This window comes from Osmerus mordax, chromosome 7, assembly GCF_038355195.1.
Source record: "Osmerus mordax isolate fOsmMor3 chromosome 7, fOsmMor3.pri, whole genome shotgun sequence".
NCBI lineage: Eukaryota > Metazoa > Chordata > Actinopteri > Osmeriformes > Osmeridae > Osmerus > Osmerus mordax.
In genome coordinates, this window is record NC_090056.1 from 4,016,044 (window position 1) to 4,036,954 (window position 20,911).

At 50.1% G+C, this 20,911-nt stretch overlaps 1 protein-coding gene across 1 annotated transcript; it reads left to right on the top strand.

Moving 5' to 3' along the window:
* The first annotated feature begins 277 nt into the window (after nt 1-277).
* On the top strand, nt 278-12,659 carry sema3b (sema domain, immunoglobulin domain (Ig), short basic domain, secreted, (semaphorin) 3B). Its single transcript, XM_067239364.1, has 16 exons — nt 278-689; nt 1,047-1,204; nt 2,420-2,482; nt 6,181-6,300; nt 6,388-6,481; nt 6,787-6,906; nt 7,030-7,172; nt 7,507-7,621; nt 8,099-8,168; nt 8,277-8,421; nt 8,942-9,253; nt 9,341-9,382; nt 9,798-9,955; nt 10,341-10,396; nt 10,904-11,043; nt 11,145-12,659. The coding sequence occupies exons 1-16, from the start codon at nt 512-514 to the stop codon at nt 11,631-11,633; spliced, it is 2,403 nt and encodes an 800-aa protein (XP_067095465.1). The 5' UTR covers nt 278-511; the 3' UTR covers nt 11,634-12,659.
* Nucleotides 12,660-20,911: the final 8,252 nt, after the last annotated feature.

A 20,911-nucleotide genomic window follows, 5' to 3' on the forward strand; every position in this document is an offset into this window, starting at 1 on the left:
GATAAGAGCGTCTGCTAAATGACTAAATGTAAATGTAAATGTAATGTGTGTGTGCGTATATGTGTGTGTGCACTGGGAGAGGGGTGTTTGTGTGCAGGGTTGGAGTGTGTGTGTGTGTTCATGCGGACAGGGTGTGTGTTTGTGTGCAGGGGGGATTTGAGGTGAACGATGGTGTTGTTTGGTCCCAGAAGCTTCCAGCTTGTTAAAGTGTGTTTTGTGTTATTTATAGGTTCCTATCCTGCTGAGGAAGCTTCTAGAACGCTGAGACGACAGGACCAGAGAACCAGAGAACTGGACAGAACATCCAGAGAACAGAACAACTTCCCGGAACATAGAGGAACACCCAGTGAGAGAATACTCAAGAGTGTTTCGACAAACACAAGGGGGATAACCACTGTACCCCCAGAACTGAGCCAAACCATACCGAGCTGAGCCAAAACCAGGGCCAACACCAGGCCAGGGACAGGCTGAAACCATTTCCTGAGGCCTATTTGAGAGCTCGCCAGTGAAGATGATGACCATGGTGATGATGATGGCCATGATGGTGACCTGCAGCTCTCTGCTGCTGCTGGGCCTGATGGCTGCACAGGTCTCCTCTGCAACACCCTCCTCCTCCTCTTCCTCCTCCTCCTCCTCCTCCTCTTCCTCCTCTTCATCGTCTTCGCCACGCATGAAGCTCTCCTACAAAGGTGAGGTCCCACCAGTTCTGTACTAAAGCTGGCACATTGTTCAGTATTTATTTGTGTGTATGTGTGTGTGTGCGTGTGTGTGCATACATGTATGTGTGTTTGTGCGCAAGTGTGTACATTTTCTTGAAAGGTAATGTATAGTGCGGATGCCAAACACTGTCCCACTGTTTGGCTTCAGTTAAGTATCACGATCCCTCTCCCCTTCCCTCTCTGTTAGAGTGTGTTGGGTCTAACTGGCTTACAGGTGTTCTTCCCAGAGACCCAATCCTAGGAAACCAGCTCTGCTGCATAGCCAGGGTGGGGCAGATAGTGCTACACTGTATGAACCGTGTGTGTGTGTTTGTGTTTGCTTCACAGAGCTGCAGCAGTTCCACGGTGTGCGGAGGTTTGAGCTGGACCGCTCCTGTTGTTTCAGCTCGCTGCTATTGGACGAGGAGAGGGGGCGGCTCTTTGTGGGCGCACGCAACTTCCTGTTGTCTCTCAGCCTGGACAACATCGCCAAGCAGGAGCATAAGGTCAGCCAATCAACCACACACGTCAATCAACACACGGCTGAATCTGTCTGTTGAGAAACCAAGACATCAATTTGACACTTTCTTTCAAACTTTATCTATACTTTAGACAAGTCATCTAGGGACTCCTATTCAAAACGATGACCTTTCTGCCGGATAAAACACTGAAAAACGATTCAATATCCTAAAGGATTCAGCACAAACCTGCTGTCTGTTTGAGGGAAGCTGTGTGACGTGCAGGGTGAGATAAGTGGATGGGAGCAGACCTGGATTTGGCCTGCAGCCTGGAGATAAGGTGGTGAGGGGGTCTGAGGCAGTGCGGGGTGGAGGGTAGGTGTTGAGGAGACCTGCTGAGGTTCTGACAGGCCCGCCTCCCTTCAGCTCAGTGCAGCGATGAGCGGGTCGGAGGTCAGGGGTCAGGGGTGAGCACTGTGATGTGGGTTCGCCTAATCACTGACGGGCTGTCGGCGGTACACACTCAGACGCACAGATATACACACATACACACGCACACAAACACACATTACTGATGCTAGTTTTCAGAGCGGTCCTCTTTAATAGGATTAAACTTTCGAACCGACCACGGACTCAGGTGCACCTGACACACACTATTAGATCAAACATAGAGTTAACTCGAACTTTTCCAGGGATCACACACACACACACTCCATAAATAAAACACTGTCAGAATGGTGCATATCATACAGACCTAAGCAGGTCTCTTTCGCCCTCATGCTGTACAGAGTTAAGCTCCCAGCTGACAGGGGTGAAATATGAGCATTGAGTTTGACTGGAGCCCCTCTTGGTTTGGGGTTTGGGGTGAGTTGGATTTATGGCCCGTGTTCAGACGGGGACACGTGGCTTCCCTCCTGTCGTTAAAACTGTTTGTGCTTCTGGTGGTGTTTTCTAGCTGTGGTGAAACGTGTGGATAAACTGCTGCAGACTAGAGAAGGGGGAGCGGGAGAAGGAAAGGGGGGAATGAGAGAATAGAAGGCACGAGGGGCGGAGGAAAAAGGAGGAATAACAGAGGAGAACCGGGGGGGAGGTGAGAGTCAGAAAGAGAGGGATGAGGGCAAGAAAAAAGAGGGCAGATGGCTTCTTCAGAAATGTCCCTGAGGGCGACGTACAGGTCCGTCCTTGTCTGGGGCTGGTGACCTCAGGCATACCTCCCCCCTGGCGATCCCTGACCTCTGACCCCTCACCTCTCCTGTCCCACAGATCTACTGGCCCGCCCCTGTCGACTGGAGGGAGGAGTGCAACTGGGCAGGAAAGGACATCAACGTGAGTTACACTCAATTCTATTCTATTTTATTCTACTCCATTGCCTCTATTCTTTATTCTCAGTCATCCCAAATGTCAATAAATCAAATCTCGGCGCCGTGAGGGTTGTCCTGCACACATGCACGCATTATGTTTTTATGGACTCCTAGCTACTACAGTTTGTCTGATGGGATGGAGACAGAGTGCTCATGAGTTCAGCGCCAGACATGTGTGTGTGGGTTCTGTTCTGTTTCCTGACGCTCAGATGTGCGGTTGGAACAGTCTGTCTGTTATTTGTCTGCCTGACACGTCTGTTTCTCAGCCTCTCCTCCAAACAGGAGGTTGTAGGTTACAGCAGAGCCCTAATGCCTTGTAGACATATCTTCAGACTGACAGGGGTGTGTGCGTGAGAGTGTGTGTGTGTGTGTGTGTGTGCCCTAGGGTCCTGGTCAGCCACTCCTCTGGACAGGACTGGGCTGGACTAGTCCCTGGTCCAGACAGACCACACACACTAAGACAACCTGGCCGACACACACCTCTGGCTCACATACTGGAGCCCATGTATGAGTGTGTGTCAGTAGGGGGCTGTGTGTGTGTGTGTGTGTTTAGAATGGGACCCTGTCATCAGTGTGATTATACAGCTGGAGGAGACAGACAACAAGCTCCATTCATACTGCTGGACAGGCTCTTGTTTCACCTGGAGACTGTGTGTGTGAGTGTTTGTGTGTGTGTGTGTGTGCGTGAGCGAGTGAGTGCGTCTGTACGTGTGTGTGTGTGTGTTTGTGACAAAGAAAAAGAGATTATGAGAATCAGTGAAATTGCAAGGGATTGAGTTGACCAATCAATGTCGAGTTGTGTAAACACATTATGCTCAGGCCTTGAACGCTTCCATTGTTTAACCTCCTTCTTACTCACCTCTGCTCCTCATGCTGTGTGTGTGTTTATGTGCATGAGTGTGTGTCTGCATGTGAGTGTTCGGTGCAAATGTGGCTAGTGAATAGCTATCTATGGTCAACTAAAAGTGTAGTCCCCATGTCACCTGAGGGAGATTTACACACACTCACACACACACACTGAGTGCGGTGACCTCTCTTGACCCTAATTATAGTTCAATGTGTCTCTCTGCGTGGTCTGAAAATAGTTAGTGTGAACTCTCTCCCGTTAGTTCAAACAAAGCCTTGGTTCCCAGAGCCCTGTCTGTCTCTGGAGCACAGCAGAGGGGAGGGCCTCGGACACAGGGGGATACCCCCACACAAACCCCGAACTGGAGGGGGGGTTTTGCTGGTGTGACATTTGTTTTCTATCAAGATAGATACATGGATAGATGGATAGATGGAATGAGAGAGAGAGAGAGATAGATTGATACGAGTGAAGAAGATAGAGGTGGAGAGAGGGAGTGAAGACAGGGTGAGAGAGACAGAGGGGGAAAGAGATACAGTGAGCGGAAAAGACAGCAGAGTTCAGTAGGTGCTGGGGTTCACAGGTCACCGGGGGACCCTGGGAAGGGTTAGTGACACGGCAGGTTCGGAGTGTGACCCTGTGATCACACTGACACCATACACCTCCCTCCCTCCATTGCTCTCCTAAAAGCTCTTTTCTCCATGGCCCTATCTTTCTTCTCTCCTTCTCTCTCTCTTTCTTCTCTTTGTCTCAGTGCCACACATCAAAGCTTCCTTCCTCCGGACTGCAGCCCCATGTCGGCCTAACCTCACTCTGCCCCCGACACACACACACACACACACACACCCACAGAGGCGCACACACACATGCACGCACACACTAAAAGACCTTTAATTGAAAGCTGCAGCTCTGAGCAACGCCCTGTAAAGCTGTTGGGGGGTTGCAGAGTTGGCAAGGGTGGAGAGGCAAGGTCGAGTTAAGGCGGGGCGATGCGGTGTCTGTGCCTGGGTGCCCCCCCCCCCTCTCCTCCCTAGACACCCCCTCCTCTCTGGGTAAACAGGGAACAGCGGTCCTTGTTTGTCAACCGCTTAATTGGCCCATCGATGGGTCTGACCCCCCACTCCCCCCTTGCACCCCCAAACCTACGGGTCTTTGAAAAGCAGCGGGCTGAAAAAGCACGCCTTTGTTCCGGGGCAAGGCAGGGCTCTCTGTATGTGTGTGAGTGTGCGTGTGTGTGTGTGTGTTGAGGGGTAATGAGCCAGATCTCCGGCAGGGACAAGAGGCAGTGTAACTGGGTACACAACCCTGTCTGTCACCCTTAGGGGTGTGGCACAGGAAAAGGGGAGAAAAATGGAGAGAGATGGAGATGAGAGAGAGAAAGAGAGAGACAGAGAGAGAGAGAGAGAGAGAGAGAGAGAGAGAGAGAGAGAGAGAGAGAGAGAGAGAGAGAGAGAGAGAGAGAGAGAGAGAGAGAGAGAGAGAGAGAGAGAGAGAGTATGAGTCAATCTGCTTCCCTGGTTCGCTGAGTCAGTTCTGAATGTTACCAAGAACCACAAGTGACCAAGAGTTCTGAGGTTCAGCGTTCAGAGTTTAATACTTGAAGAACAGAAGTGTTGCAAAGTCTGATCAGGCTTGCAGACTGAGCATGAAACAAGCCCTAGTTGACTTATGTCATTCTCTATCAAAGGTCTCTACTGAGGGCCTCAAATCTAACATAGGTTACATAATGCTCTTTATAGATGTGTTGTATGTTCAGAAAACGTCATTTACAACTGCCTACAGGTGCTCAAAATTTATTGCCAATTACAAGGTCCCAAGGTCACATCAAGTTCAAAACTAGAGATGGAGCATTATATAGATATGGGTTTCAAACATCAGTAGAATATCAAACGTATAAAAGAGCTAAAGATAAAACTTCCGTCATGCACTACTGAGTTATTTAGATTTATATACAAATGTACATGTCTGATTGTTATGTCAAACAATGGACTGCTTTAAAGCAGGAATAGGCACTTCCGCAACAACATTTTCTTTCTCTACTTAGCACAAATCAATAAATGATGAAGCTGAGAACTGTGTTGTTTCTTACTCACAGAAATACAAGGTCGTTCCTCAACGAGAGAAATAGAGAGAGAGAGAGGGGGGGGGGGAGTCGTGTGAGAGGAATGCTTGTTAACACTCTTAGACTGTTTAGCTGAAGGACGTATTGTATCCCCACCCACTCTCTCTCTCCCTCTCTCTCTCTAACTTTTTCTCCTTCTCATGTCCGCAAGTGTGTATATTGATCAGAACCCTGAAGTAGGACGGAGAGAGAGAGAGAGAGAGAGAGAGAGAGAGAGAGAGAGGGAGAGACAGAAAAGTAGAGAGACAGAGGTGGGCGAACAAGAGAGACAGAAAGAGAGTATACCTCTATGAGCCTGTTCACCTGAGGGTCCACAGAGATGTAACCTGACTACAAGTAGATAGAGAGAAAGAAGGAGGGAGGGAGAGAGGGAGGAAGAGAGAGAGAGATAATAACTAGGGAGCGGAGGGAGGAGAGAACAGCTGGTGTTAGTGAAAATCAGACGTCACATATGGAGGCAGTTCTGGCAGTCTAAACTAACCGTGTAACACACAATATACTGAGATGTGTGTGCGTGTAGGCGTGTGTGTACATGTGTGTCCATGTGTGTGTTTAAGAAAATAGAGAGGGAGGATATTGTTATCGTTTAACAGACTGACAGAGTCCAGCTATGCGAGGAATGCCTTTTATTGAAACCCTGCAAACGGACGTTGTTAAGATCACTTCCTCTCTGTGTTGGCGTGTGTGTGCGTTACAGACGGAGTGTGTGAACTTTGTGAAGATGGTGCACCACTATAACCGTACCCACCTGTATGCCTGTGGCACCGGAGCTTTCCATCCCACCTGCGCCTTTGTAGAGGTGGGCCAGAAAGTAGAGGTAAGGTCCTCCGCACACTCACACACACACACACACGACCACACAGACACACACCCAAGCTGACCTCCCCCCCCCCCTCCCCCCCAGGACCATGTGTTCAGGCTGGACCCCTCCAAGGTGGAGGATGGGAAGGGGAAAAGCCCCTACGACCCTCGTCACCCTGCAGCCTCTGTCCTCATCGGTAAGTCACCTGACGGACCCCTCCCTGTCCACCGACCACCTCGAACCCATCTCATCTGTACGTGGCTCCGACTCATGTTCGGGCTTCCTGAAACGTCAGTCGTGCTTTGCCCCACTGTGGCTCCGCTCTCACCTTGTTCCGAGCACGGGACACAAAAGATGCTTTTCTTTCCACAGCTAAGGTCCATCTGGAAGATACTCCTCTCGAGCAGTCGTAGTTTTGTCTGCAGCGCCCACGTGTGGTCAGTTGTGGCGCTGCTGTCAGAAGGGCGTATCGCTGACCTGTTCTTGTTTCTCCTCGCCTAGGGGACGAGCTGTATGCGGGCGTGGCCACAGACTTAATGGGGCGGGACTACACCATCTTCCGTAGCCTGGGGAAACGGCCCTCAATACGCACTGAACAACATGACTCTCGTTGGCTTAACGGTGAGTGTGTGTGTGTGTGGCCATGTTGACGATGGATGTTTTTGACACTATTTGCAATTTCTAGTGAGACTAAACCACTCTTTTTTACCCGTGTGTGCGCGCACTGTTCTCTCTGTCTTCCAGAACCGAAGTTCGTGGGTTCCTTCTGGGTTCCTGAGAGCGAGAACCCAGATGATGACAAGGTGTTCTTCTTCTTCAGAGAGACGGCGGTGGAGGCCCAGGGTCTGGGAAAGGCCACCTACTCTCGTATAGGACAGCTCTGCAGGGTGAGGAGAACCAGCACACTGAATTAAGAGAGTATGAACACAATGGGTCCAGAATAACATAGCTACATCTACTGTTACATACAAAATAACAAAACACTTTTTCAATTCCCAGGCAGTTTGGCTATATGATGTATGCCCAATAATGTCATGTTATGCTAGCTATTCTAGCTGTGCTGTGCATCCAGAATGTCATGCTAGCTAATGTAACTCCAGAATGTCATGCTAGCTAATGTAACTCCAGAATGACATGCTAGCTTGTAGCTCCAGAATAACATGCTAGCTAATCTATCTCCAGAATGACATGCTTGCTAACCTGACTCCTGTGTGTGTCCAGAACGACATGGGGGGCCAGCGGAGCCTGGTGAACAAGTGGACGACCTTCCTGAAGACTCGTCTCATCTGCTCGGTGCCGGGAGCAGACGGCAGTGACACCTACTTTGACGAGCTGCGTAAGTAGAAGCCTCTGCTGTGTGGCCCGTCGAGAAACACTAAAAGAACCACTGCACAATGTATGTGATGCAAGGGTTTTACACAAGGAGGATCAACTTGGATCAACTTGGAGAATTGTCCTTTGAGTTCTGTGCGAGCTGGAGAAATCTCCATGTTCCTAGTTTAAAACCAGGCTTGATCTCCATCTTGATCTTGATCCTGTGTATGTTTATGGAATTTGGTTGATTTTCTGGGACCCGGGTCCAAAGTGTCAGGTTTCAGGGTAGCACCATGCAGGGAGACCTTAACCTCAGAGTGAAGCTAGCTCTAGCCATCCAACACGCTGACACTCACCAGACAACCTGGAGGCCATACCCAGCCAGGAGAGTCTCCACATGTCTGGAGAAGTTGTTAGACTAAACCTACAGAGCCACGGGGCTTGTTGACCCCTGAATCCTGACCTCTGACCCCACCTTGCGTGTGTTTGTGCTCCACAGGGGATGTGTTCCTGCTGCAGACCAGAGACAGGAAGAACCCTCTGGTTTACACCGTCTTCTCCACTTCCAGGTCAGAGTTCATCACTGTGTGTGTGTGTGTGATTGTACTGTCTAGTATCTACTAAGTATGTAGTGTCTAGTTAGTATCTGACCATTGTCCCTCTGGTCGTCCCAGCAGCAGTGTGTTCAAGGGCTCGGCCGTGTGTCTCTACACCATGAACGACATCCGCAGGGCCTTCTTGGGGCCCTTCGCCCACAAGGAGGGACCCAACTACCAGTGGGTCCCCTTCCAGGGCAAGGTGCCCTACCCTCGCCCTGGCATGGTACGTAGCAACCCCCCCCCCCCCCCCCACTCTCCCTCTCTCAGGCCCCCCCCCCCCCCCCCCCCATTTTCAACTTCACTTCTTGTCAGAGAAGAGGCGGGTGGAGGGAGTGGTAGTCAGGAACCAATGTACTGTAGTTGCGACTCAAGCCAAGTCCAGCCAAGTCCAGTGTGTATGACTGGCAGCAGCTAAGCACAGCTGTGGAGTGTTTAGCTGTAATAACACTCTCTATTGTGTCAGCTCTGCTTGACCTGAAGTAAACCTCGAACCCAACCACCTCACTCACTCACTCACTCACTCACTACCCAGCTCAGCCCACAATCACCCCACTGGACTCAAGTATATTATACTGTACTGTTACTGTACTGCGCTGTACACAGGAGATCACTCAGTTTCTGTATAGTACTATGGGACCCTACAATAAACATGACCTCACATTTAATGTTAACTTCCAGTCTTTCTTGTACAATACAGAAACTGACTGATTTCCTGTGTCTCAAACACCACCCTCTCTTTCCAGTGTCCCAGCAAAACGTTCGGCAGCTTCGAGTCCACCAAGGGTTTCCCTGACGACGTGATCCAGTTTGCGCGCCACCATCCCCTCATGTTCAACCCGGTGTACCCCCTGAACCGCCGGCCCGTATTCCTGCGCTCCAACGTGGACTACAGCTTCACCCAGATCGCCGTGGACAGGGTGGGTGCCGCCGACGGCCAGTACGACGTCATGTTCATCGGGACGGACAAGGGCACCGTGCTGAAGGTGATCTCCGTCCCCAAGGAGAGCTGGAACAACATGGAGGAGCTGCTGCTGGAGGAGCTGGAGGTCTTCAAGGTGAGAGGAGGGAGAGAGAGACTGTGTGTGTGTGTGTGTTGGGGAGAATCCAGAAGGGTAACCTGTCGCTCTCTTCATTCTCCCCAGGATGCCTCCTCTATCGTCAACATGCAGATCTCATCGAAGCGGGTACGTTTCTCCATCTCTCCCTCCATCGTTCTCTCCCGCCATCAGTCCATCTCTCTATCTCTCCCTCCATCAGTCCATCTCTCTATCTCTCCCTCCATCAGTCCATCTCTCTATCTGTCCCTCCATCAGTCCATCACTTTATATCTCTCTCCATCAGTCCATCACTAGATCTTTCCCTCCATCAGTCCATCACTCTACCTCTCCCTCAATCATTCCATCACTAGATCTCTCCCTCCATCAGTCCATCACTCTATATCTCCCTCCATCAGTCCATCACTCTATCTCTCCCTCCATCACTAGATCTTTAGCCTGCTGGTTAGCCTATCCAGATAGACTGAGTGAGTTGCAGTATGTCTCTGTGTACAGCAACACATGGCTAACCCTAACCCTCACCCCGGTCTCTCTCCCTCAACAGCAACAGCTGTATGTGGGTTCAGACACGGGTCTGGCCCAGGTGCCCCTGCATCGCTGCAGTGTCTACGGGAAGGCGTGTGCTGAGTGCTGCCTGGCCAGGGACCCCTACTGCGCCTGGGACGGGACGTCCTGCACACGCTACCTCCCCAACACCAAACGGTAACACACCAACTCACCAACACAGGCCTCTAGCATCCTGACACTCACCACTAACTCGCACGACCAATGAGGCAGCACATGCCACTAAACATGTTGACACACACCAGCGACAGGCTAGCACAGCAACAATACAGCAACGACCCAAAGCACACGTCACCATCGCGGGTAAACACACACCACCAACACCCTAACGCACAAGACCAGCACATTAGCGCTCGCCACCAGCACACAAACCTTTTCCCAACATGCTAACAAGCTACCAACATGCCAACAGCAGACATCTGCAAACAGACCTCTATCGACCTGCTATTACTTCGGCACACAGAGCCTTCTCACTGCATCACGACCGTGAGGTCAAACCTGAACATGCTTTGTTGTTCTCCAGGCGCTTCCGACGCCAGGACGTGAGGAACGGAGACCCCAACACGCTGTGTTCAGGAGGTGAGGCTCAGCTGGTTCACCTCTCAACACTGACGTCAGGAAGGAAAGACCTGTCTCTGTCAGAAACACGACCAGAACCGTCCACGGTTCAGCCCTCCTCCTAGACCAGAGACTCTTCTAGACTGTTCCCCCCCCCCCCCCCCCCCCCCCGCCCCTCTTCAGTCCCCTCTCACGGTGGTGCTGCCAAAGGCACATCCTGACCCTCTGACCCTTCTGACCCCTCCACCCCTTCCCTCCTAAACGACAATCCCCAGCCTGGTCACAGGCCAGTGTATGACTGAAAGGTCAGACTGATTGTGCAGCACCCTCGGGGCGTCTGTTTTCTGGCCCACAGCAAGACAACCAGAAACAATGAGCATACACATGGTCCATTCTAATGAACTCTATTCTATTTAACGCCATTCCTCACTATTCTAGTGGACTCTGTATTTCTACTCCTCTCACCAAAAGCAGTTAGAAATGTCCCTTACTCAGCTGTGTTGTCCTGTCCTCTGTCGCCCCCTGCAGACCACCACAAGCAGCGCGTGGCAGAACGCAGGCTGTACGGCGTGGAGAGCAGCAGCACCTTCCTGGAGTGCATCCCCAAATCCCTGCAGGCCCGCGTCACCTGGACCTTCCAGAAACATCCGCACAACCCCAGAGAAGAGGTGAGGAGGGAGGGAGGGAGAATACTTCAGGGGAGGAGAGGATTGCTGATCTTTTGTTGAGGTGCGTAAAAAGACTCACACGCCTCTCCCCCTCCCCCCAGCTGCGTCTGGACGAGCGCGTCCTGCAGACGGAACGCGGCCTGCTGGTGAGGCGCGTCCTAAAGAGGGACGCCGGCCTGTACCAGTGCCACGCCATGGAGCACGGCTTCACCCAGACCCTGCTGGGCATCACCCTGGAGGTTGTCCCGTCCTCCTCCGGCGCCCCCCCGCTGCCCCCCGACCCCGCCCCCCGCTCTCCGGCCGGCCCGCCCTCCACCAATCAGAAGCTGTGGTACCGCGACTTCATGCAGCTTGTGGACCACCCCAACCTCAGCAACATCGACCAGATCTGTGAGCAGGTGTGGGCGCGCAAGAACGACAAAACAGAGAAGAGCTTTGCTGATGCCGCCCTGCAGCCCCCGCCCCTCAGCCCGGTAGTCCGGCCCCCCCACAAGAAGTGGAAACATCTGCAGGAGGTGAGGAAGGGCCGCAACCGCCGAACCCACGACGGGAAACCCTCCCCCCGGGCTCCACGCAGCGCAGGGGAGTAACTCGGGAGGAAGGGAGGAAGGGAGGGAGAGACTGATTCAGAGAGGAGAGAAAGGAAGGGAGGGAAGGAGAGAAGAGGAGTAAAGCCGACTGAAAGAGACCAAGGACTCCTGGAGGTGTGGACGCACAGACACACACCCACACACACACTTTCAAACACACACTCATGTCCAAGCACGCACACAATGGCACCTCCTTCTTAGTAAATATTTATCTGACATCACCCAACCACCATGCTTGAGTCTGCCCCCCCCCACCCCCACCCCTCACCTGACTGATCCTTGCTTGGATAGCCCCTAAACACCCCCCCCCCCCCCGCCTGGTTCTGTTGCCCCTTCTCTCTGAGACCTGCACCCCTCCTCAGGAGACAACCTCCTGATACATCAGAGAACTCACACCACTACCAGTCAAGCTGGACGAGTCAGCAACTGGATCAAGGCTAAAGACTGGACAACGGATATAGACGGACACACACACACACGTACAATCACAGTCCTCTGAACTCATATTACGTATTGTAGATAGACGTCCTTACATCTTGTGTTTAGTGTTGGAATAATGTATGTCGTCATGGTAGCGGTAGACTTGTGTATACTGTGTGTTTGCTGTCTTGGTCTGAACCACTAACGAGGGGAGATGGAACCCCCTCCCCCATCATCCCCATGTACAAACACACACACTCACACACACACACACACACACACACACACACAGGAGAGGGGAGGTGAACCAGTTCAGTTCTAGTTCACTACTGGGTGACATGGGTATCAGAGAAGGTGTGTTCTGTTTATCAAGACTTGAGTTCAGTCATGATTGTTTACCTACTAATCACTATACACACATACACACACACACACACAAACATCTTAAACCGTCAACTGGAAGATATTTAAATTGGCTCTCATGAATGAAAATCTCTTCTGTAGTTATGTTTGATTTGGAGATTGGATCTTCAACAACTGACTTGTCATATAAACGGTGGGTTTTATACATTTATGCGAGTGACAACTTGTGTTCAATACACAAACAAGGGGAGAGGGTGGGAGAGCGAGGGGGGGGGGGGGAGGGAGAGGAGGAGGAGGAGGAAGGGGGGGATAAATAACTAGTTAAAGAAGAGTACAGTGACCACCCATGTTTTGGGCTTAAAGCATGATATTTATGTGTGAAACCATTTTTATTATAAATAGTACTTTTCCTTCTTTGAATAGATGTGTCTTATGGTTTGCGGTACACAGTGTTTGATTGACAAAATCTCTCACACAAACATGTAAGGATATTGTTTTCACTAAGGGTTCCTAGCCAGCAGGCTGTTAGTTCTCTGCCTGTGTGCTTCCCTGTGTTCTGCTGCCAGATCGCTCTAATGCAGCACAGCCGGTACAATGGTCTCTAATCAATATGTGTGAGTAGGTCGCCCTCAAGTGTCCAGTATTTGTACATGCCAGTCTCCAAACCCCTATGGTACGAGTGTATGGTAAACTAGTACGTGACAGAACAATAGCTCTGTAAAAAAATAATAATCTTAATTTACCTTCAACTGTGGATCAAAAAGTGCTTTAGATGTATGGAATCCTGTCTTGTTATTTATACCTGAAGATGTAATTAATTAATTGTTGACCTGACTGAAGCCGTAGAGGGCTGTCGTGTTTGTTTGTACTCTGTGGTTGCATGACCAACGTAGGGATGCTTTGACAATGGAGGAGGCAGGGAGAGAGAGAGGGAGAAGGAAATGGACTTGGAGAGAGCAAAAGAGCACAATGTTAAACCTGCTTCTTATACTATTGTGTATTTATGTGTGCCGATAAGCTGACATGTCGTGACGGATTTTTATTTGTCGTCGTTTTCTTTGACATGTAGATGTACATTTGTACCTTACCCCGCTTGCTGTACGAGATCTCACTAAAGACTGTTTCTCTGCCCACTGGGGGAAGACTTCCTCGTCCAGTTTCCCCAATAAAAAGAATTGATCTTCACACATCCCTCCGGTCAGAAACCCTGTCTATACTATGCCATGACGCACCCCTGCATGAATTATTAAGGAGTGTGTGAGTGTGTGCGTGTGCGTGAGTGTCTGTGTGTATGTGCGTTGGGGGTAAAAGAGAGCTCTGTACATATTAACTAACAAGGGGAGGTCTGTGGGAAGGTTTGTAGTGAACGTTCAAAGTTAAGAGGCCAAAGTTGACTTGGTGCACACTGTAATACTTTATTGCAGTCCTGCTGTGATACTGTAATACTATACTACTCCCGGAGTTGTTTGTGAATTGTTGTTTCAGATTGTTTTTGATTAACACAATAAAATACCCAGTTACTTCAGCAACATGATCCTCATTCTCCTGTGCTATATTTACTTAACCCCACCCTTTCCATTCCTGCAATGTCTATTCCTATGGTGATGCTATTCCTGTGCTAGCCACAGGGTGGCAGTGTTGAATGTGGTTTGCCATACAGAGAAGAGGAAGAAGTATATAGTTCAAAGGGGCAGCTGTGTCTTTTACTTGTATCACTCCTTACCCTGTCTTACGCCAAGGTCCACAGTCTCAACTCTCGACATCACTCTTGACACTTTCCAGAAAGTGTGTATGTCTTTCTGTGTGTCTCTGTATGTGAGCGTGTGAGAGAGAAAGAGTGAGAGAGACAGGGAGAGAAAAAGAGAGAGGTAAAGGTCATGTTAACATCAGACTCAAGACCCACTCATGCATCATAGAAATATCATTATTGACCCTGCCCATTCAATGCTAGTGACCCTGCTCTGCTTTTCCCAAGCGTCTTTTCCCAGACCAGAACATACGGGTGCAAGAAACACACACACAGTCCGACAGCATGCACACACACATGCTCTCACACACACATGCGCTCACACTCACGCTCACACACATGTGGTCACCAGTCATAAACACATAGGAAATTAAATTGGGGGCATATTACTCAAACTGGCAACCCATTAGGCCCCCTCTGGGTTGGTTTGGGGGGAAGTGGGGGGGGGGGGGGGTGGAGGGTGAGAGGGTCTGGTCCAGGGGGTCCCAATTTAAGGACTCATTTCCGTCTGCTGTTTTTACCAGGTTGATGGTGTGATGGTGTTGGGGGCTGGGGGGGGGGGGGCGGCGGGGCACGTGGAGTCACTCTCTCTACCATGTACAATATGGAACTTGAAAAGCAACGCAAACAAATTCAAATGCACAGCAGGGCTCTCAAGTGTGACGCGTTTCGACCATTCATCACGCTCTCACGCAACACTTTGTATTTCTCTCGCTGAGAAGTAAGGGATAACTTGTCCTGCTATATACAGTGAATGGATGAGGCGCAGGGGCATACGGAGGCAAGTCTTCTGATTTCTCAGTTGATAGTTGTCTCTGGAGTTCTACATCTAACAGCCAATAAGAAACATCACCAGCACCCCCCCCCCCTCCCCACCCCCCGTTGACAAGTGTTGTAATCTCACTTTTGAACAAACTTGAGAGCACCGTGTACAGTGTAAGTTATACTGTATATTTACTACACACTGTTGTTGTGAAGGTTCAGTCTGATCCATGTTATAAGGGAACCAGAGTGAAGAGCTGACTCACTGTAAGTTCTTCCCATGCCCCTTAGCAGAACGTTCATCACCGAGTAAGAACTTGAACTTGAAAAACTTGAATTATCATTACAGTACATGTCCATCAGAATGAAACATGACCACTCTCAGCTCCCATCTGGAGGCTCCTCTGTCTGGCTCAGGTGGAAACTCTAGCCCCAGGCTCCAGTGGGGCCTCCAGTGAGATACTGAATCATGTCCAAGAGAGCCATATCCTTCTTCCAATCTCCGTCTTGTGCTTCCTTCGTTTTCTCCCCCTTGTTTGACGAAGACCGTAGGAGTTTGGCGGTGGAGATGAAAGATCTGGAGATGCGATGTCCTGTTCAGCTGTCTGTGGAAGAGGCTAGCCTGTACTGGCCTCAGAGATCACCGGTATTGAGAGGTCACACTAAACTTCACCCTAACCCATGTGGCACTATGGTGCTATGGTACAGACCCTAACCCAAGCCTGTAACCATGACAAACACTTCCACTTCCATCCACACACCTGGACCTGTCTCTAACAACACACACACACACACACACACACACACACCCAGCACACTGTAATGACAGGTTGAATGATTTATGGTTCAAATTAAGTCTAATTACCTGCCTGTTGCAGGAGTCATTAACATCTGTGTGTGTGTGTGTGTGTGTGCGCGCGTGTATCGTGTTAAAGAGACTGCTGACAGTAAGACTCCTCTCACTCTAAATCCTTTTCACATGTCATCATTACGTAAAGGAGAAGAGGAGAGTGGACACCACTGCTTATACAGCGTACACTACTAAACACACAGAAACGAACCTTCCATTACCGCCTTAAACGGGCCTGTTTAATTACTGCTTTGAAAACATTATCTTAAAGGGATCCGATGGAGAGATGGTGAGATAGAGAGATGGAGGGATAGGGGGACGGGGGATAGGTGGAGATGGGGGTGGGCTAATGTCATGGGAAAAGTTTGAACTTTTTCTAGTTGTCTGCTACTACTCTGTATGTTATTCTGCACAGCTCTCTGTCCGTGTCTCAGAGTTCATGACGTCTGGAGATATCACATATCCGGCTTTACCGCTAGAGGTAACCTACTGGAGATATGTACTCCTCACTTAGCTGTCTGGTGTCTTCCCGAAAGAGATGGGAAGACGTAGATTGAGAGAGAGAGAGAGAGAGAGAGAGATAGAGAGAGAGAGAGAGAGAGAGAGAGAGAGAGAGAGGGAGAGAAAGCAAGCGAAGGACTGAGAAAGATGGAGAGAAAAAGAGGCAAAGGAAGAGAGAGTGAGATTGGGGTTGGAATGACAGATTGTCCTGGCAGTCAGGCTGCCTGTGCTGGAGCTAACAGGAAGTGAGTCCTGTAGAGCACAATGGTAAGACCTGGCCCACACCCACAACCATAGGAAGTGACTAGCAGGGGGGACGTGAGGCTGAGTGTTGTCACTTCCTGTGGCAATATCCCCCCTCCATATCTATCTCAATCTCTTTCTTCTTCCTTTCTTTCTTTCTCGCGCTCTTTTTTCTCCAGTGAGGTGTGGGAGCAGAGTTTCAGATGCAGCTCGTGACTGTTTCAGCTTCTTTGCGGACTGACCTTATTTCGAGCAAGCGGGAGTAACTGAAGGCATGTATGGAGACAGATAGACGGAGAGAGGAGGAGGTAGAATGAGAGAGTGGAATAGAAAGATGGAGGGAGAGGGAGAGAGAGAGAGAGAGAGAGAGAGAGAGAGAGAGAGAGAGAGAGAGAGAGAAAGGGAGAGAGTGAGTGAGACAGAGAAAGGGAGAGAGAGAGCGTTATTATGAAGCCATTGTATGAATGGCCTGTTCTCAGGTGGCCCATTCTGGAGGTGCTGCTGCTATTACAGAGTACAGCTGGTGCAGTTATCACACGCTTGGGTACCCACACACACACACACACACAGACACATACACAAACACACACACACAGTCTGTCGAGTCCGACCATTACTTCTGACAAAACCAAGGTGTTCTGTCACCTGCACCAATCTGGAGCCAGAGCCAGTTTCCTATACACAAAGAAAGCAGGAAGTAGGTCATGAGTGTGCGTGACAGTAAACAAGCTGTGGTATTTACCAGACGTCCTGTTTGTGTGTGTGTGTGTGTGTATGCTTTCCTCTGATACACAGGTCCAGGTGGTCAGATTGTTTAGGATGTTTTGGATGTTTATTTATTCCGCTCACTCATCCCCTCTCTCTCGCTCTCTCTCTCTCTCTCTCTCTCTCTCTCTCTCTTTTTCCTTCTCCCCCTCTCTCTTTTTCTGTCTTTTTTCTATTGTCTTCCCAGTCTTTGCTCACTCTTTCTCTCTATTGTCTCTTGTCCCTCTATCCATGAGCTTCCCTCCATGCATCTGTCTATCCCCCCACTTCACCAACCAGTCAACTAGCCAGCCAGCTAGCCAGCCAGTCAATTAGCCAGCCAGGCAGCCAACAAGCCAGCCAACAAGTCAGCCAGCCAGCCAGCTAACTAGCTAGACAGCCAGACTTCCACCCAGACAGCTAACCAGCCAGTCAGACAGACTTCCTGCCAGGCCTATCAGCCAGACCACCAACCAGCCAGGCAGGAGTCTCCACGCAACCTCTCTGCAGCCAGCCCAGTCCAGGTTTTCAGCTGGCGAGCTGCTCTGCAGTGTGAGGGTGACAGCAGGCTGTCTGCAGCTCTGCAGTGTGAGGCTGACGGCAGCCTGGCTGCAGCTCTGCAGTGTGAGGGTGACAGCAGGCTGGCTGCAGCTCTGCAGTGTGAGGCTGACAGTAGGCTGGCTGCAGCTCTGCAGTGTGAGGGTGACAGCAGGCTGGCTGCAGCTCTGCAGTGTGAGGCTGACAGCAGCCTGGCTGCAGCTCTGGAACCTGATCTGGGAGCAGGGGCGTCTGATTCCCATTCAGACACTTTCTACAGCTATCCCCCCCACACACACATTCACACACAACCGCCTCCAAATCATATTCACGTCTGAGAGAGAAAAATATTTTATTATGGGAGCCGCGGTTACATTCTGACTGATGTAACTTGCGTCACAGACTGTTCACAAGCACAGGGTGTGTTTATCATCTTGCCTTGATGAGCAGATTAAATGTGTAGGAATTTGGTTGCGTGGTTTGTGGGTTTATCTAGTGTTTTACAAGTTTGAGTGCTGCTTGTGGTGTGTACTTGTAGTACATATATATATGGGGTCAAATGGCTGAGCGGTTAGGGAATCGGGCTATTAGTAATCAGAAGGTTGCCGGTTTGATTCTTGTCTGTGCAAAATGATGTTGTGTCCTGTGTTCACCCTACTTGCCTCGGGGGGAATGTCCCTGTACTTACTGTAAGTCGCTCTAGATAAGAATGTCTGCTAAATGAGTACATTTAAATGTAAATATATGTGTGTACAAGCACTTGTGTACTAAGTTATACAGTGTGTGTGTGTGTGTGTGTGGTGGGGGGTATGTTTGAAGTGAATTCATGGCTGAACAGGCTAGACTGGGTGGGGAAATGCCATCGTGAAATAGATATATTCCTGAGACTGAACACAACTGAATATGCTACAGTTTATAAGACTACATTTCATTAAACTGAACTGAACTAAATTGAATTGGACAATCTTGTATTTGTTCCTTTTATACATCACACTAGCCTAGTCCCTCCAGAGGGCTGATGTCCCAGACACAGGTTTCACACAGGGGGGTCTGGACTATATCCCACTGTCACCAGGAAACATGGAGCCCCAGATTAGCACTGTCTGGGTGTCCAGGATACCAGCCCTGGAACATCAAGGACCATGGTCACTGGTCATTCTCCTGACCAATCACAGAGGGAAGCCCATTGTCTGAGCTGGGGTCTCTCCATTCAGTACTTGTTAGACTGATGCTGTGCTGGAGAAAGTTAGAGAGAGAGAGAGAGAGAGAGAGAGAGAGAGAGAGAGAGAGAGAGAGAGAGAGAGGGGGAGAATGAGAGAGAGGGAGCGAAAGAGAGAGAGAAGGAGCGAGAGAGTGAGAGATAGAGGGGATTTAGGGATGAAGAAAGGAGGAAGAGGGAAGCGAGGGGGGCCGAGAGAACGAGAACTATGGCGGGAGAAAGAGAAAAAGAAACACCTGTTTAAGCTGGGCCTGTTGAGAGCTAATGAGCTGTGACTGTTGCCTCTCAGTCATGCTGCATGTTCTCCCTAGCCTGGTGTGTCTCTATGACACCACACACACATTAAAACACACACACACACGCATTCAGTACACATTACCCACCCACACACACGTCCAACACGATCACACACACATGTAAAACATACTCTCTCTCACACACACACATCTGCATGGAAACGCAATGAAACATGCTGCAGCAGCTGGACTTGCCATCAGCCCCTGCTGTGTGGCTAACTGCAGGGGCTTCTGGGGGATGCGGTTCACTAGGCCCTCCACGGTGGATGCTGTAATTGCTTTAGAGGTTTCAGCCCTGAGGAAACTAAGCCCCTTTGACGCTGTGCCACCTTGGAGCATTCACACAGCATGGGATGATGTCAGAGTTGGCTTCGGTTTATTTCTGTGTTTGTGTGTGTGTGTGTGTGTGTGTGTGTGTGTGTGTGTGTGTGAGGGTGCGTTAGCGTGTGAGTGTGTGTGTCTGCAAGCTCTGCGGCTGCATTTGCGTTCAGGGTGTCGGAGGGCATTGAGACGGGAGACTACAGTTTACGAGGGCATTACTCAGCCCAGTGACAACACACTCTATTGTTCCAGAGTGGTCACACACACATGCTACCGGCCAATTAGGCTGCAATTACATGCATGGCGGATTTAATTGACTCTGGGCAGGGCAGAGCCTAGCTAACAGACCGTCTAAGGGACCGGCTGGTAATAAACCAGGCATGGGAACAAACATGGGATTTCACTTCCCTTCAGCAGGAGAGATGTTACAAGCGTTTGCAGGTTGAGCAGTATGCCATGTGTGTAACTGTGTCTGGGGCTGTGTGTGGGGCATGTTAGAGGCTGTGTGTGTATGTGTGTGTGTGTGACTGGGCTCTGGGGTCGGAGTGTGTTTCAGTCCTTTGACTCATGTGACTGTTTCAGCCAGGGCGGAGGTCCTTTTGAGTGGAACTGCTCTCACACACTGGGTGTGTTAGTATGTGTGCATGCAGGTGTGTGTGTGTGTGTGTGTTTTTGTTTGTGCGTACACTCTGCTGTACTGAGCTGCTCTGAAGGAGATGTATGAGATGGAGTTGTGTCTCAGTGTGTTGCCCCCCTTGTATACCAACACATCATCTGCCCCATCTAAACGGAAACATTAAGATCATGGAACATCTGAATGACTCTCCAACACAGATGGACATACAGACCATAACTCAGTGATCTTCAACCCTGGTCCTCAGGGCCCATTGTCCTGTAATGTTCTAGATGTTTCTCTTCTCCAACACACAGACAGACAGACCCAACCATAACCCTGACAAAGGCAGACAAACAGAGAGACAGACAGACCAACCAACAGACCGACAGACAGACCGACAGACCGACAGACCGACAGACAGGGAGAAAGACAAACATAACATAACCCGTAGTGCAGGCAGAAAGACCGATTCAGCAATGTCTCTTTTTTTTCTTCTCTCCATCTTTCTATTACTCTTTTTGGAGTATTATTCTCTCCATCCTCCGTCCTTCTGTTACATTAACACATAAAACACATGTATCCATCCATCACCCCCCCCCCCCCCCCCCCACCACCACCACCACAGCCCCAGTACTGGAGCATTAAGTACAGACTCAAAC

Bases quoted from the DNA above. Each gene is read 5' to 3' on its own strand.
- sema3b (XM_067239364.1), top strand. From the start codon at position 512: ATGATGACCATGGTGATGATGATGGCCATGATGGTGACCTGCAGCTCT. The intron at 7,622-8,098 runs GTAAGTAGAAGC...TGTGCTCCACAG, and splicing joins CACCTACTTTGACGAGCTGC to GGGATGTGTTCCTGCTGCAG. The intron at 8,169-8,276 runs GTCAGAGTTCAT...TCGTCCCAGCAG, and splicing joins ACCGTCTTCTCCACTTCCAG to CAGTGTGTTCAAGGGCTCGG.